This window comes from Centruroides sculpturatus, unplaced genomic scaffold (assembly GCF_000671375.1).
Source record: "Centruroides sculpturatus isolate CEXI.00-Female unplaced genomic scaffold, Cexi_2.0 scaffold487, whole genome shotgun sequence".
Lineage (NCBI taxonomy): Eukaryota > Metazoa > Arthropoda > Arachnida > Scorpiones > Buthidae > Centruroides > Centruroides sculpturatus.
In genome coordinates this window covers 197,225-213,613 of record NW_019384719.1, presented here as the reverse complement: position 1 = coordinate 213,613, position 16,389 = coordinate 197,225, and the positions used below count along the sequence as shown (strand labels likewise).

At 25.9% G+C, this 16,389-nt stretch overlaps 1 protein-coding gene across 6 annotated transcripts in view; it reads right to left on the bottom strand.

The window, feature by feature from the left end:
* LOC111627986 (muscleblind-like protein 1) overlaps positions 1-16,389 on the bottom strand; it is a 198,943-nt gene that overhangs the window by 91,992 nt on the left and 90,562 nt on the right. For 4 of the 6 annotated variants that reach the window (XR_002757099.1, XM_023371691.1, XM_023371692.1 and 1 more), the window contains exon 4: positions 5,776-6,003. The exons of the other annotated variants lie outside the window; for them this stretch is intronic. Coding sequence is in view for 3 of the 4 variants with exons in the window: in XM_023371691.1 (XP_023227459.1) it covers positions 5,776-6,003 (228 nt within the window). In the remaining variant the exon portion in view is untranslated. The remainder of the gene's footprint in view (positions 1-5,775; positions 6,004-16,389) is intronic. 6 annotated transcript variants of the gene reach the window in all.

The following is a 16,389-nucleotide window of genomic DNA, read 5'->3' as shown; positions in this document are numbered from 1 at the left end:
TTTTATGATTATTATTATAGTAAGATATAAATCATTTCAACTAATATATATTAATGCTATATTATTTTAAAAATATGTCAATTTTTAGATGTAAATTAACAAAAAATTTAATATATACAATTAAAATAATAAAAAATTATATATAATTAAAATTAATATGTAATTTAATACATACATAAATTTTTTTGTAAAAATTAAAATAAATAAAAACTTTAGTTGTTTAAATCTAACCAAATACATAAATCTGATGATTTAATTTCAATGATATAATCAAATATCTGTCAGTTAAAATTTATCACAATTACTCTTTAGTTTGGAAACTATTATTATGTATATTTAACAAATTCTTAATAATTTTAAAAGAAAAATTGTGTATATTATATAAATTTAATTTCATATAAAATAATATGAAAGTCAAAATTTATCTAAATGTTTTGAAATCTTATATTTCTTTTTAATTATTTATCATTTTCATTATAAAACATCAAAATAGTGCAATAGAATAAAATAATAATAGATTTCAAATATATTTTCAATCAAAGTTGATACAAAATTTAACTGAAATACAATAAATGTTTTAGAAACAATAGATTAAAAAATTGCATTATGTATGATTTTAAGTTCTTAAAATTAATTGGTGTATTATATTTTGATATAAACTCATATTAAAACCATTTAACTTGTTAATAAAAATATATTTGTTCATAATTAGACACAATATAATAAAATGCTTGTAAGTAAAGATTTCTAAAAAAATAAATTTATCTGATATTTAAAATTAATTAGAAATATAATAATGATATATAAAAATAGTAAAAATATCAATTGACATCATTTGACACATTCAAATGATGCAAAATAGTGGAAATAGATATAAGATGAGTGAATTTGTTAATAGAACCTTTGAAATCAGTTCATATATAGATCTATTCAAATAATTTAATTTTAAATGTTACAGACTTAGAAATATTTCAAATGCTTTGGTTAACTTTATCATTTAACATCCATACATATCAATTAGAACCAACTGAAATAATTTTAAATCAATTAAAATCATTTAACATATTATTATATATGATGTTAAATGATTTTAAATGTTTTTAAACTTCACAGTTTAACTCCATACTTTCATACATAAAAGAAAAAAACAAATTCCAAACAAGCAATTATTTATTGTGACATTGTCACAATGCCAGGTTGCAATTTTTAATCATATTTTTAATTTATTTAATTTAAAATATATGCTCTCCACCTCAAATTAGTACTGTAGTGTCTTGCCTCTGCATCATATTTTTCCCTGAACAATAGAGTCATGCCAGTCATCTATTAACTGCTTTCAGAAGAAAAGTTTTGAATTGAAATAACATGACTTCTAGTTTGCATTGGAAATTCATATATAATTAATCGGGGCCTCCTGTACCTAAGGTTTCTATATTTCGTCTTAGATTTTCTTATTTCTTTCATGATTCATAAACCAAAAACTTCTTAGTGGACTATTCTATGCCAAATTTCAATTGCCTAAGTTACTAAATTAACATTGCAAGTATATGTAATATAACATAATTATACTGTATTTATATATACATTTTGAATCACCATATTTAGCAATTCCTTTTCAGTATAACATGTTATAAATCTTATTGAGTGGATGTTTGCTGTCCTAGCATGAATGTCCTTAAAGCTTTGGCTAAAAGTGTTATGGGATCATTTATGGAAACATAATACTTTTGGTTCTCTCTGTCTCAAAATTAAGGTAATACTGATGACTGAGGGAATTTATAGGTCTACAATTTTTTTCAAATTGCAGCCCAATAAATTCTAAAACCGCTCTCTCAAAAAAAAAAACATGTTTTAGTGAGCACAAAAATCAATTTAATTGTCTAAAATTTTGTAGAATTCTCTTCCATTTCTATTCTACAGAGACTTGAAAAATAATAATATAAATAAATTTGGTATAATGCCAATAAATAAATATCTATATTACATAAAATGTCAGGTTTGGAAATTAGTGGTTTACACAAAATTGATGTAGTCTATATTTAGTAGTTAGTAATTATTTAAACTATGATAATTAATATTTTTCTTTTATTTGACTTATGAATTATATATTTAATTTCATCTATATTAATATATTTTTCTTAATTTTCAACAATAAATTTTATTGAAATTACAGGATGTTTGAAAGTTTTCTTAATGTGAATAATGTTTGATTCTTTATGCATGAAACTATTTCCACATAGCAGGAGAATTTATTTTCACAAATTAATCAACTATAAAATAAAATGTACAATTGGTGAATAATGTATTTTTTACTACAGCAAAACTTAAAATTATTCCATATAAATTTTCATCAATAAAAACTATCAATTTGTTTTTCAATGAATTAAAATATTTTGATGAAAATTTGTTTTCAAAAATTATAATTTTATTAAAGAAACTTATATTCCTTCCATTGAAATTTATTGATATACAGGGTGTACATAAAAGAATATAGCAGTTTTAAAGGTGTTTAATTGCACTTTAAAGCTAACAAAGAATAACAAACCAAATGTGAAAAGAAAGAGTAACATCTCTAGTTTACCTTATAAGTGTTCAATGTGAGCTCCATTTGTCACGTGATACACATCCAACCTGTAGGCTAATTCCTCCCATACCTTAACCAGCATTTCTTGAGTGATGGTAGCAACAGCTTTTTCAATCCTGTCTCTCAACTCGGGCAGGTTAGTAGACAGTGAGCGCATGTAGACTCAGTCCTTTACAAACCCCTCACAAAAATCACAGGGGTGAGTTCAGGTGATCATGGAGGCCACATGAGATAAACCCTGTCATCAGGTCCATGGCGACCAATCCAGCGGTCAATGACGACAACATTCAACCAATCTCATACAAAAAACTAAAACTTTTTTCCTTTTAGCTTATGACCAACTTGTACACCTAATGTAAGTGATACTATAGCAAATTCAAACTGCTATATTCTTTTATGTACACCCTGTATCATTCAATGAAAACTTTTCCTCATCTAATAATCTTTTAACTGGCTTGCCTAAAAATATTATAATGTTTATGAGAAAATAATTTTTGCATATTTGGTTTTAAATGATAATATAAAACATAATGATGAAATAGAAGTTTTAATTTAATACTTGATTACAGAATGCCCAAAAAAGTTATTGTGCACTGCAATTCTTTATACAGCAGATGTTGATTCTACAGCAAATGTCCCTTCCCAGGTCTGAAGACAAGTTGGGACATGCTTTATCATTGTTGAAAAGCATCTGTAGGGTGTGGTTTGACCAAGACAGATATATATAAAAAAATTTTAAATTTGAAAATATCAGAAAAAAAAGAAAGAAAGAAAGAAAAAAACATTACTGCACAGTAATTTTTGGGGTACCCTGTATAATTAATGATGTAATTATCATTTATTTATATTATAAATTTTTTGATTTTATCTGATATATATTACCTATGGAGCTTTTAATATTTGATCATTGATATTCTCAGAACCAAAAGTATTATGTTCCCATAATACTTTTAGCCAAGCACCAAGGACATTCACACTAGAATGTCCTTACAGTAAATGTCCACTCAATAAGACTTATAACAACATGTTATACTGAAAAGGAATTGCTAAATATGGTTATTTGAAATGAATATATAACTACAGGATAATTAAATTATATTACAAATACTTGCATTGTTAATTTAGTCACTATAATTCTAGACAATTGAAATTTGGCATAGAATATTCCACCAAAAAGTTTTTGGTTTATGAATCATTAAAGAAATAAGAGAATTACTTAAATTCAGTTCATTTCAATTTAAATAATTCCAATTGTGCTGTTTCAAATGATATCAATTGATATTTTTACTAAAAAAAATATTATANAATATTTTTAAAAATAAATTTTTAGATAATAATTTTGTTTATGTTATCTTTAAATTCTTTTCAAAAAGAAATTTTATTTTTATATCAATAAAATTTCATATGTTCTTTATTCACACATATAATAAAAATTAAAACAGTTTAATTTTTATTAGTTTTTTTTTCAAAATTTTCAATAGAATAAGACTAAATTTAGTTTATATAACTTTTAATTTAATGAATATAACAAATTTCAATAATGATTTCTCATTATACACCAATAAAAACAGAAATAATAAATTTAATAAAATAAATATTTAGCTGAAAATGTTTATTGGATAGAACAAGTTTTGGTTCCTAAAAATGAGACACTGACTTTTATTGATAAGAAATTTAATGAATACGAATATTTAAATGTCATTCATATTCATTCATTTTTAAATATAAGAAAATTATTATACAGAATTTAAATTATAATCTATATCATTAAAATTACTAACAACATAATAAATGATTTACAAAAAGCAAAACCATTTATTATAATGAAATATATATCTATATATATATATTTTACTTACCTTCCAATGTCTGATTTGTTTTCAATTTAGTAAAAGAAAGGAATTTGGATGCTACTTAAGTATAAATTATTTTCATCCAAGAAATTTTCTTTTATGAGCTGGGAAGAATTATTTCATGTACTACTGTACTGAATTAATTACTACTTACTAGGTCATAAAAAGTAACATTGAAATAAAAATCAATTTCTTCACATGATGTAATCTGCAAAATATTCTTTACAATTATATAAGATGACTCTAAATATTTTGAAAAGATTGAAAATATTTTGTCAAGATTTATATAATTTTATCATTTAATTCTCATACTAATTACATAATACTTGGCTGTTCTCTCTCCCAGTAAGTTTGTATTTATAAATATGCAAAATTAATAACAAAAAAGCACAATTTAAAAATATTGATACATAATAAAATGCATAAATAATAAGCTAAATTTTATTTTATTTAATTATATGAAAATAAATTCTAGAGAACAAAATTAGGAGACAAACATATATAGTTATATTATATATGTATAAAATATCTATACATATATATAAATATATATACATATACAGTACATAAAAACAATATATATGTATATATATATATTTGTTTTTTGTTCAAAATTTTTTCCATGCTGTTACAATAGAATTTTTTTGCCACAAATTATTTAATTTCTAAATATAGCAATCAGAAGCCAGCAAGCTATTTTCCCCCCTAGCAGAGATTTTTGAATTATGAAAAATATTCCAAATGTTAAAATTTCAAAATTGCCATTGCTTGCTGAACTCTGTTATGCAAAGCAGTGCCAAATCCTAACCCACAAAATATAAATATAACCAGAAAAAAATCATTCCTGGTTATAATTTTAATTGTTAGAATAATACTCATATAAAATTAGAAAAATATATATATTCTAAATGAAATTAAAAATAAATCTATTAATCATAAATGTAATCATATTGAATTATTACATTTTAAAAAATATTAGAAAACATTTCCAATTATACACAACATGTGTATATTTGCAACTGTTATTGAATTTATATCTAGTTTAATACAGCAATACTCAAAAAATCTTATTTATTGTTATCTGTAGAATTATCATATCAAAGTGCTTATTATGATACACTGCAATTTATTTTAATTTAGAGGCATCCATGCATTAATAATTCTGTGGGTAGGGGATGGCATATATAAGCTGCATAGGGCTCATGCTAACCCACACAGCAAATAAATACAAAAAAACTTAATGCTCTCTTAAAATAAGACATTAATTAGCATGTGCAGGAGAGGCAAAAAGAGACATTTTTACACAGAAAGAGGAAAGAGAAAAGAAAGGTAGCCTACCACAGCAGCGGCGTTAGCTCTACTCTGGGCAGCCTTTAGCTGTGCTTGCAAGTGTGGAGGGGGATGGAAGTATCGACACTGTTCCCGCGTGCATCGGCCCTTTACAAAATCCATACAGACTGTCACCATGCCTTCAGTACTGTCGACTGTCACATGATCAGGGGGATGAGCAAAGCGACACTCAGTTTCGGCACGCTTGCAGTTACCGCGCTGATATTCACGGCAAACCTGGACAGCAGAAACAGCACGCCAGCAATGTGATACTATATACAAATGTCACTGACATGCCACCCACCTAATTCATGCTGGGGTAGTGCAAGATGACATTTATCATATTCATCCCAGTGTTGTTTAACATTCTTCCTCAAAAAAATAATATGGTATTCTCTTAATGATTAAAAATAAAAATAGCAGCCATTTTTTTCTTTTTACAAAATTTTAATGGTAAAACGAAATTTTAAATAATTTAATAAAAAATTTGCATTAAATATTAAACTGATGACAAAATCAGCAAATTAATTTTTGACAAAATTTATATTCCATGAATTAAAAAAATTATAATTTTGATCAAAATTTATGCAAATTATGCAAAATAATTTTTAAAGGAAGAAAGAAATTTAAATAACACCTCTTTAATNTTATGCTAAAGTGTATAATAATGTTTTTGCTGCAAGATGTTACAAAATGGACTAAATACAAGTATAAAAATGAAATTGTATTTGAAGAAGGTACTAGAAACTGCTCACACCACCATAAAAAATGGTAAAAAATATGGAAAAATGTGGAAATTTTGTAACTAAATCTTATATAAGAGTATTAAAAGTTACAATAAAATTTTATTAAAATTATTTTAAATATTTATTATTTTGATAAATTTAATAATTTAGTAATTCAGTTAAAATTATTTTTATTTAGTTAATTAGTCAACAGCAAATATATTTTCAAAGTTTAAATAATTTTAAAAATATAATTAATTATAATTATACAAAAAGCAGATAATATGAAATTTTTCAATACATTATCAATACAAAAATTACTGTATCATAATAAGCAATCATAATAAAATCATTAAACTTATCTGATTATTATGAAAAAATAAGAATTACTGTATTAACAATGATAATTCTGAATTCTGTTTTGTATTATCTCATTTTATCAAGATCTATCTTGGAATGTGCAGAAATTTTCAGAATTAAAAAACAAAATTAAGTTTTAATTGAATTAAATGTGATAAAAAATATATTAATTGTATAAAATATAATTTCAGAAGTTTTGATTTTAATAAAAAAAAAAAAATCTTCATAAAATCAAGCATAACTTCTTGCTGTATTAAATAATTTCTGAGGAATTAAAATAATGCAAATAAAATAATGCAATAGATATATTTACATAACATTTACAATTTATTATATAAATTATATGACTATATTTTTATGAAAAATAAAAATTTAATTATGTAAGAAACTTATTTTTACTTCCTGAGAAATTAAACAATGAATGGAATATTATCTTATCAGATTATTAAGCACAAATTATATGTACAACTGGAATTATATTACTAATCAACAGTACTTTTCACTCATTTCCAGCAGCCACTTGACATTGCAAAATCAAAAGTGCAAACATTTTCATAGAATTTTCAAATTTTAACCATTCTGGAATTTTTGTTTAAAATTCTTTTGTCTATGTCATCAGCTTCAAATGTTATTTGTAGAATCCACCTTTTTAAGAAACATTGTACAGTAGAGCATTGATTATCCAACTCAATTGGGGACTCAGGTTGGTCGGATAACTGAAAAAATCGGATAACTGAAAAAAATGCATTATTAATATAGTATATTAGTATATCGCTATTAACCAACTTCGCATTGAATTTTCATCGATGTTAAGCCTAACAAATTTTTTTTTTAATAATAATCGTTGCTATTGTATCATTAAAAATTATTTTTAAGTTATTTTATGCTCACAAAACAAACAACCATTCATAATTAGAAAATTAAGTCTCGTTTAAATACTGGCTTCCATTTAATGGTCGAGCTGGTATTGCCAGCTAAAACACGCAAAAATTTAACAAAAATAATATCAAAGTAGCCCAGACATAGACAAATATTGTAGTGTCATATCACTAGCAGACATTTGAAATTTGCCGACTAGAACGATTGGTTAACCAATGTGACTGTTAATTGGAGGTCGGATAATCGAAGCTCTACTGTATTTTATTTTAATTTACTAAGTTTTTTACATGCACACTACATTATATGGCTTCTTTATTTATGTGATATTTAACAGAACGTACTCAGCAAATAATTACTAAATTATCAAAACACACCTTATGTTGCCAAGATAATTTATTGAAAACAAACTAATGTTTTCAGCCTATTTCATAGACCATCGTCAGGTTAAACCAGAAGATTGGAATATTAGCATTCCAAAATAGAACACATATATTTAAAAACAAAAATAATAACGGAAAATAAGTTTGTTTGTTTGTTAAGTTATGGCAACACAACATGTGGGCAATCTGCCTAGGGGGGATGCCTTTCAGTAGGTCTTTTTAAGGGAAACTGGCCCCTATTTAGGCATTACAGATATGGAGAAAACCTGGAAAACTCCACATAGCCAGCCCGTCTGAGCAAGGTGAGAACCCACGACCAAACTCCCAGTGTTCAGGGTACAAACACCACTTGGCCACTGATGGGCCCTACGGAAAATAAGAAAATAACAGAAAAATTATATAAATAAATATAAATATAAATATAAAAGAAAAACAAAACCAGATATAATAATAAAAATAAAAATCCAGTATTTATGTGGATTGGATTGTCAATAATAATTTCCACACTGTAAAAATTAATTCTGCATCCTTGCAATTTATGCATTATGCTTTATACATTATAATTGGCACTACAAATGCAAATCTTTGATGAAAATGCCTGACACTAGCCGCTAAATGGGCCAAAAATGTTTGCACTTTTGATTTTGTAATGTCAAGGGGCTGCTAGAAATATGTGAAAGGTACTATTGATTAGCAATATCAGATTACTTATACAGAAATATATAAAACATTCTAATTACAGAATTAATTATCAATGAATACATGTTAAATGATTAAAAATTTTTAAGTTTATGTCATTTCATCATTTATTTTATTATTATATTCTTTTAATAATTTTTTCAACTACTCAAAAACAAATCATTCAGGATGCTATTAGATAATTGTAAAGATATTATGCTCTTTCCAACTACAGTATTTCAAATATTTTGAACTCTATTGATATTTCATTTCAAATAAGCAAAAATTATTGTGACATTATCACAATGCCGGGCTGCAATTTTTAATCATATTTTTAATTTATTTAATTTAAAATATATACTCTTGATCTCAAATTAGTAGTATCTTGTCCCTGTACATCATACTTTTTCTGATAACAACAGTCATGCTGATCATCTATGTAATTCTGTTCTGGAGAAAATTTTTGAATTAAAATCACATGATTTCCAGTCCAGACTGGAAGTTCATATATAGTTAATTGGGGCCTCCTACCTCTAAGCTTTCCATGTCTGGTCTCAACTTTCATCTATCTAACTCCATTCTCGAGATTACGGAAAGACAGACAGTCAGACAGATGACAGTGGGAATTTATAGGACTACAATTTTTTCAAATTGCAGCCCAATAATCATGATTTTCAAACAAATGATGGATTTCATTAACTTTTTCACAAAAAATAACTTTCTATATATATAAAATTATATAAAAATTCCTTNAAAAAAAAAAAAAAAAACTTTCTTTTGCCAAAGTATTTACATTGTTCTCCTTTTTTATTAAGTTAATTGAATTAAAATCAGTATTTAAAATATGTTAAACATTTTTAACATATAACAATATACAGTATTTACATTATTTTTAATTACTGTAATAATATAGTATTCTGAATTGTAGTACAGTATTATAGTATAAATTATAACTTAAAGCTTTCTTAATTGTTGATGCTGTCATAAAATTGCATTAGAAAAAAAAATATAACTGTGAATTATATTTTTTATTGTGATTTATATTGTGAAAAATATTGTGAATTATTTACTTTATCATTTTATCTGAACCATATTACTTAACTGCTGAAGATGAATATATTCAGAACATTATTAATAACTTTTTGCTAATTATATATTAATTTCATATAATCTATTCCAAATAATTCATTCTAAATAAAAATAAATTCTACCTATTCATTAATGATTTGTTAAGAAAAAATTATTATTAATCTTCTGCTTTGTCAGCTTGAAGCAATAATACTTTATTAAAAAAGCCATTTAAATAACCTAATCAAATTTTGTTTCATGAATCTTTGAAAGAAAATGCAGTGAATAAAATTCATATAATATTTTTGGCATGATGTAATATTTTGATATATGAAATTAATTCATTTACAAACTATAAAATTTTTAAAAACTTACGAAAAAAAATACTTGAAAAATCCCAAACATAAGAAAGTTTATTAAGCAGGAAACAGAAAGACTGTACAGTTGTATTAGATCTTTATATTAAAAACAAAGCAATACTTAAAAATATAAAACAGAAAACATTGAAGTAATAATAAAATATTTATTGGCAATTTAAAAAATTGTGAATTAGAAAAGAAAATTCAACAAGACAAAAAATAAAAAAACAAAAAGGAATTTTAAAAATTTAGTATTCCTGCCATATAAATAAGCACAGATAAATTTGTTTAGAAAAGAATTATAGAATAATATTTCAAATTAGATCAAATATAGAAAATTAAAAAGCAAACATTCAATTTCTATATTAAATATTGTTAAAATAAAATTTACATTTATTTGTGATTATTAAATACATAATGTAGTTTTAAATAGCTGTTTTTATTTTGACTCTTTCTGCCCTGTGGGTACTAAGAACATCTTTTAATCATACCCTGCTGGGTTTGCCCAAGCCTACAATGGAGGCAACCATTGGTGAAAGATGGGGCATGACATTGCTGGGACAGACCACAACCTGATAAATTTCTGGGATTTTTCGACTGCCCAATTTCAATTCCGGGTGTCCAGAGCAGTAGGCTGATGCCTTAACTACCTTGGTCACCCAGCTATCAAAGTTTCAAATAGTTAAAAATTTCTATTTTCAAGGAATATTTCAATTTTCACTTTGACTGTATCAATTAAGTAAACAATTTAAAAGTTTTCTATGGTTGCTGTACAATTTATTTTAATAGAAATGCTATATTAACAGCATTGATAGCATAAGATAAATTTAGGGGGGGAAAAAACAGAAACAATACATGGTATAGTGGGAGAACAAGCAATTATAAATAGACGGTTATTAACTTTTGAATATTTATTAAGAAATTCCATGTACAAGATTTCAAATAATGTAGTTTGCTTTTTATGTTCAGTAGAACATTATGCTATGAACAAAAATTGTAACTGCCTGGGGTCCACATCAATAGGGGAGCCCCAAACCAATCTTTTATAAGAAATAGTTTCCCCAAAATACTCCCTCAAAAAAAGTATCTGAAGTCAACACTTTACATAGGCCTCCTAATTCAAATATGCTTGGGCTCCATGAAGCTATAATGTGCCACTGTTTATGTTTTGAAGATGGCCACTCAACTGACCTTCATTCATGCATAAACACTTCACTTCTTTGAAGTATGCCAAGCATAAAGCACATAACATATTCTTGGATATAATATGAATTGCATGACAAATTTTTGCATAAAGAGTTTTGATATTTTGTGACAAAGAATATGGTGTATGTAGATCATGTAAAAAATAAGTTATTGAAACTCTTTAATATAGAAATTACTCATGCAATCAAAAACATACCTGAGAATATGTGGTGTGTTCTATGCATGACATACTTCAAAGATCCAAAGAGTATCTGCATAAGAATGAAAATCACTTAAGTGATGTCATCTTCAAAACATAAATGGCAAACCATGTTGTTTGAAACTTGCACATGAAAATTTCTTAATAAATATTCAAAATTTAATAACTATCTATTTATAATTGTATAATTGCAATAAGATCAACTAAATGCAAGTTTTAAGAGCCCAGAGATTTATTTGTGATTAAATATTTTGAGACATTTATCTCCATTAATATAATTTGAATAAAGAACAAACTTTAAGTCAAGTCAAATTACATATCAGAATGTGTTTTCAATTAATTGTTGTGCACTATTCATAAAATACAATTGTCCATTATGCTATAAAGTTACACTATTAGTGTTTAGTTGATCTCGATGATATGGCAATGATATAAGTGCATTTAGCTAGTTTCATATTGTTTTTTATTTCATAGTTAAGACATCTAATGCTGAATAATTCTTCTAAAATCTAGATTAGTTTTTATGAACTGTTGAAAAATTTTCATAAAATTATAAAATCTAAGCATCAGTATTTTCATGAATGCTTTATTGATGTAAGAAAAATCAGATAATGATAGCTTTTCAGGGTTATTTTTAGATAAATTTAACAAAAACTAATTCTGAAAAATCCAGTAATATTTAATTTGATTATAACTTCTAAGTTCATTGTTTTAATCTGATTTAAAAATGTATATAAGACAGTAATTGTACAACAAAGATCTGACACTGTTTTAAACTTGAACAAATATGCTTCTTTCCTATAAATCTGGAAACATCCTGAGAAACAAACAAAAAAAAAAGTCAATGATGATGAAATTCTAATATTTGATATAGATGATATCCTAATATTTAAACCATTATAAAAATATCTCAACAGTTTTTACATAACATACTTAGGATAGAATTTCAAAAATGACTAATACTGTAATACTTATTGTTGTAAATTAAAACTTATAATGTAACCTATCTGGCTAATTTAGATTTATTTTATAACAAGTTTTGTGGTGCTTAAATTCCTAAAGATGGCTCCAACAAGGCTAAATATTGAAGCAATTAAAAAATTTTTTAAATTCATTTACACTGTTATTCAATGAAAAGCGATGTAAGCTTTTACTACATTATTTATCTATATATATAATCAAGATGGGTTGATAATAATAATGATGATAATAATAATAAGCACAGAGCCCAAACAGTTAGGAGCTGAAAGTTGAAATTTGGTACGCAGTTAAGGTACGTCATGAGAATGTACAGTAAGAAGGGATTTTTTGAAATTCTCTCCCTGCAGAGGAGAGGGAGAAGATTAACCTGAAGAACTTTGCTTCTATTTTACTATTTTAGATGCAGATTTTTGATTTTTTACTGCGTTTTAACAGGATATGCCATAAGAATGCACATAAAGAAAAAATTTTTGGAAATACCCCCCACAGGGCGAGGGCGAGAGTTAAAGATTACCTTGAAGAACTCAACTTCTACTATACTATTTCAGAAGCAGTTTTTTGCTTATTTGACTGCATTTTAACAGGGTATACTATGAGAATGAATGTTAAGAAGGGATTTTTGGAAATATTCTCCATGGGGAAGTGGAAAATAATTAAGGCTTACCCTAAATAACTAGGGTTTTACTGTACTATTTTAGATGCAAATTTTTGCAATTTTATTGTGTTTTAATAATCTATGCCATAAGAATGTACATTAAGAAGAAATTTTTTGAAATTCCTTTGTGAGAGAGAGGGAGAGAGTTAAGGATTACTCTGAAGAACTCTGCTTCTACTGTACTATTTCAGATGCCATTTTTTGGATTTTTAGACCCTTCTAAAAATTCTCAACGATATTTAATGTTCCATTGTATTTAAAGTTGACACAGTGAGCACATTCGCGTAAGTTTGTTTTATTCGAACTCTTTGTCTTAATGTTTGATTTTTATGTTAGAATTTATATTTATGAATGATTCTGGAAGATCCAACTTATTTTTGGAATTAAGTAATCCTGAAGAACTCCAAAAGAGTTACGAAAACATTTGTTATTCATCACTTAGTGGTACTATGCACGGGTTAGTGATTGCAGTGAGTCTTGATTATTGTTATTCCTGAGTGGTAAGCAGATATCTAAAAATTCTATGATTAGTTTCAGAAGAGAGGGTACACCCGATGAAAACAAGTAAGATTGGCTATAATCTAATACTAATCTTTGCTATCGTTACTTTTTGTCTGAGCAATGCTGGGCTGATTTGCTAGTTATAAAAAAATCTGATAAAACTGGAGAAATAACCAAATGAAAGAAGCAATACATCTTGTATACTCTAGAAATACTAATTATTATTCATCTACTAAAGTGCCACACTGTTTTTGTAAATATGTTTTCAATTATGTATTATCTAACTACATGCTAATAACAGTTTATTATATAAATATATATATTAGAAAAGTCACAAAACTATTACTTATGAAAACTAAAAAATAAGTATTATGGAAAAAAACCAAATAATCTCAGATTATTCAGTGTTATAAAATGATTTATTTTATAACAGATTACATAAAAATGATTAAAAGTTAGTAATAATTAGTATAGTGGAACCTCGTTTAACAAGCATAATTTGTTTCAGAATCTTACTCGTAATGCGAAACACTTGTTAAGCAAAACAATTTCAAAAACCATATAAATTAATGCAAAATATGATAATGTGTTCCATGCCTAAAAGATACTCAGATATTTCATATATAATGTTTATTCAAAGAAAATTATACGATATACATTGTTAAGAAGCATGAATCATCTTCAATTTCTAATTTGACTAAAGATGGCAGCATAACTGTCTCTAGTCAAATTAATTAATTTCTAATATTTAATTGTAGTCTTTACATAGCCCAAGAATTTGGCATATATATTATATAACAGGCTATGGTTGTTGATGTTTATATGTAATATGCATGATGAACACAAGTTTGGAAAAATGTGTGATCAAAAGCAACATTAAGATGCTAGCGGAACAAGTGCTAAACACAAACTGATGTAGCATGCGCGCAATCTGGGACTTCCCCTCTCCTTATCACTCGCTTAATGAGCGATGTTTCACATAACAAGTCATTTTTTTACAATTTGTTTTGCTTGTTATGCAAATTACTCATTATGAGAGGTTCCACTGTACTGTGTAATAAATGGTCTAATTGATAACATGCTATCCTGACTTGAAGGTATTGCAAATTCAATTTGTTTGTTATGATAAAAATTCACAGGCTCTTTAAGAAGCCACATGACCTTTAATTACAGACCAAGACAAGCAACTAGAAGAATTACAACTGAAGATCGTAGAGGTCTGATGAGAGCAGAGTGTTAAAACATGTTATAAACTAAATAAAGAATTTCAGAGAAGGTGTGTCTTTTGGAAAACAATGAAATTACAGGAAAACAGACAACTAGATATTCCTTTAAATTTGTTTATTAAAATCATATTTAATTTCAAGTTGAATTTTTTCCAGATATTTCTGACTTATTTATAAAACTGTTTTAAATTACTTAGCTATTAAAAGTTTTAAGAGATGGCAACACTATCTGGCTCTTACGACAAATCTATTTATTTATTAATTTAGTAGTAAAAACAACTACATCAAATACATAATAATATTAAAATTAAATTAATTAAACACTACTCAACTGATATCTGTTTAAAAGTAATTAAGCAATTTACTGAGTTTTCCTGATACAATGTAACTAAAATTGCAATCAAAGTGTTTGTAAAGTAAGGTTTTAAGTATTCATTTTGTTTTACAATTCCAGATTATTATTATAACTCTAGAAACTGATGAAGACTTTTTATATTTTATGTAGTAGATAAGTTAACTAGTACCAGCTTATTGTTCAGATTCATCTGCAATATAGCTGTGAGTGCACACTTTGCCAAAAGAATTCTTCAATAAAAATATTGTATCAACTATTGTTTTGATGAATTAATTGAAGTTTCAGGTTACTTTCAGATATTTTTATTTAAAAATGTGATAGATCTAAACTTTCCTAGTACATATCTAGTTTAGGAATCTGTTGAACAAAAGCAGAAATCTGAAAAGTTGCAATGGCCTAAAATCACCAAAATAATAAAACAGTAGCATCAAAGAGAAATGATGTGGCAACATTGTAATTTATTTTTTCATTTGAATGCAAAAGTTTTTAGGATATTTTGCAATGTGCCTCAAATCACATTGTTCTTTTAAATTATTATTGATAATAGTTTATCTTAAAATTTGTATCATTATGATGGGCATTAAATGTAAAAAAAAAGTGTATTTTTTAATAATTTTTTAAAAGTTGCATTTCCTTATTTATGGCCAGTTCTAGACATAAGAGTAAGGTAGTTTATTCAGTATGCAACAGTATATTTTGCATAAGTAGTAGTGGTTAATCTTCAATAACAGAAAATGAATATAAAAATAAACATAAAGGTGCTCTTTCAACAGCAACATCAGAATCTTTAGCTGTGAATTATTTTATGAGAGCAGAGCCATCTAATGACTACAACTTAGCTCTACAAAATGATACATTGATTTATCGTACTATAATGCATATCACAGTTTTTAGACCACATTTTTGTGCTGATGAGAAATTTTCTGATAAAAAGTTCACTTGTAGAAGAACAAAATGTGATGTCTTAATTAAAAATGTTTTTTTCACCATGGGCAAATAAATAATCCAAAAGAGAATTAGATTGGGCTGAATATATTTCTTTATTGACTGA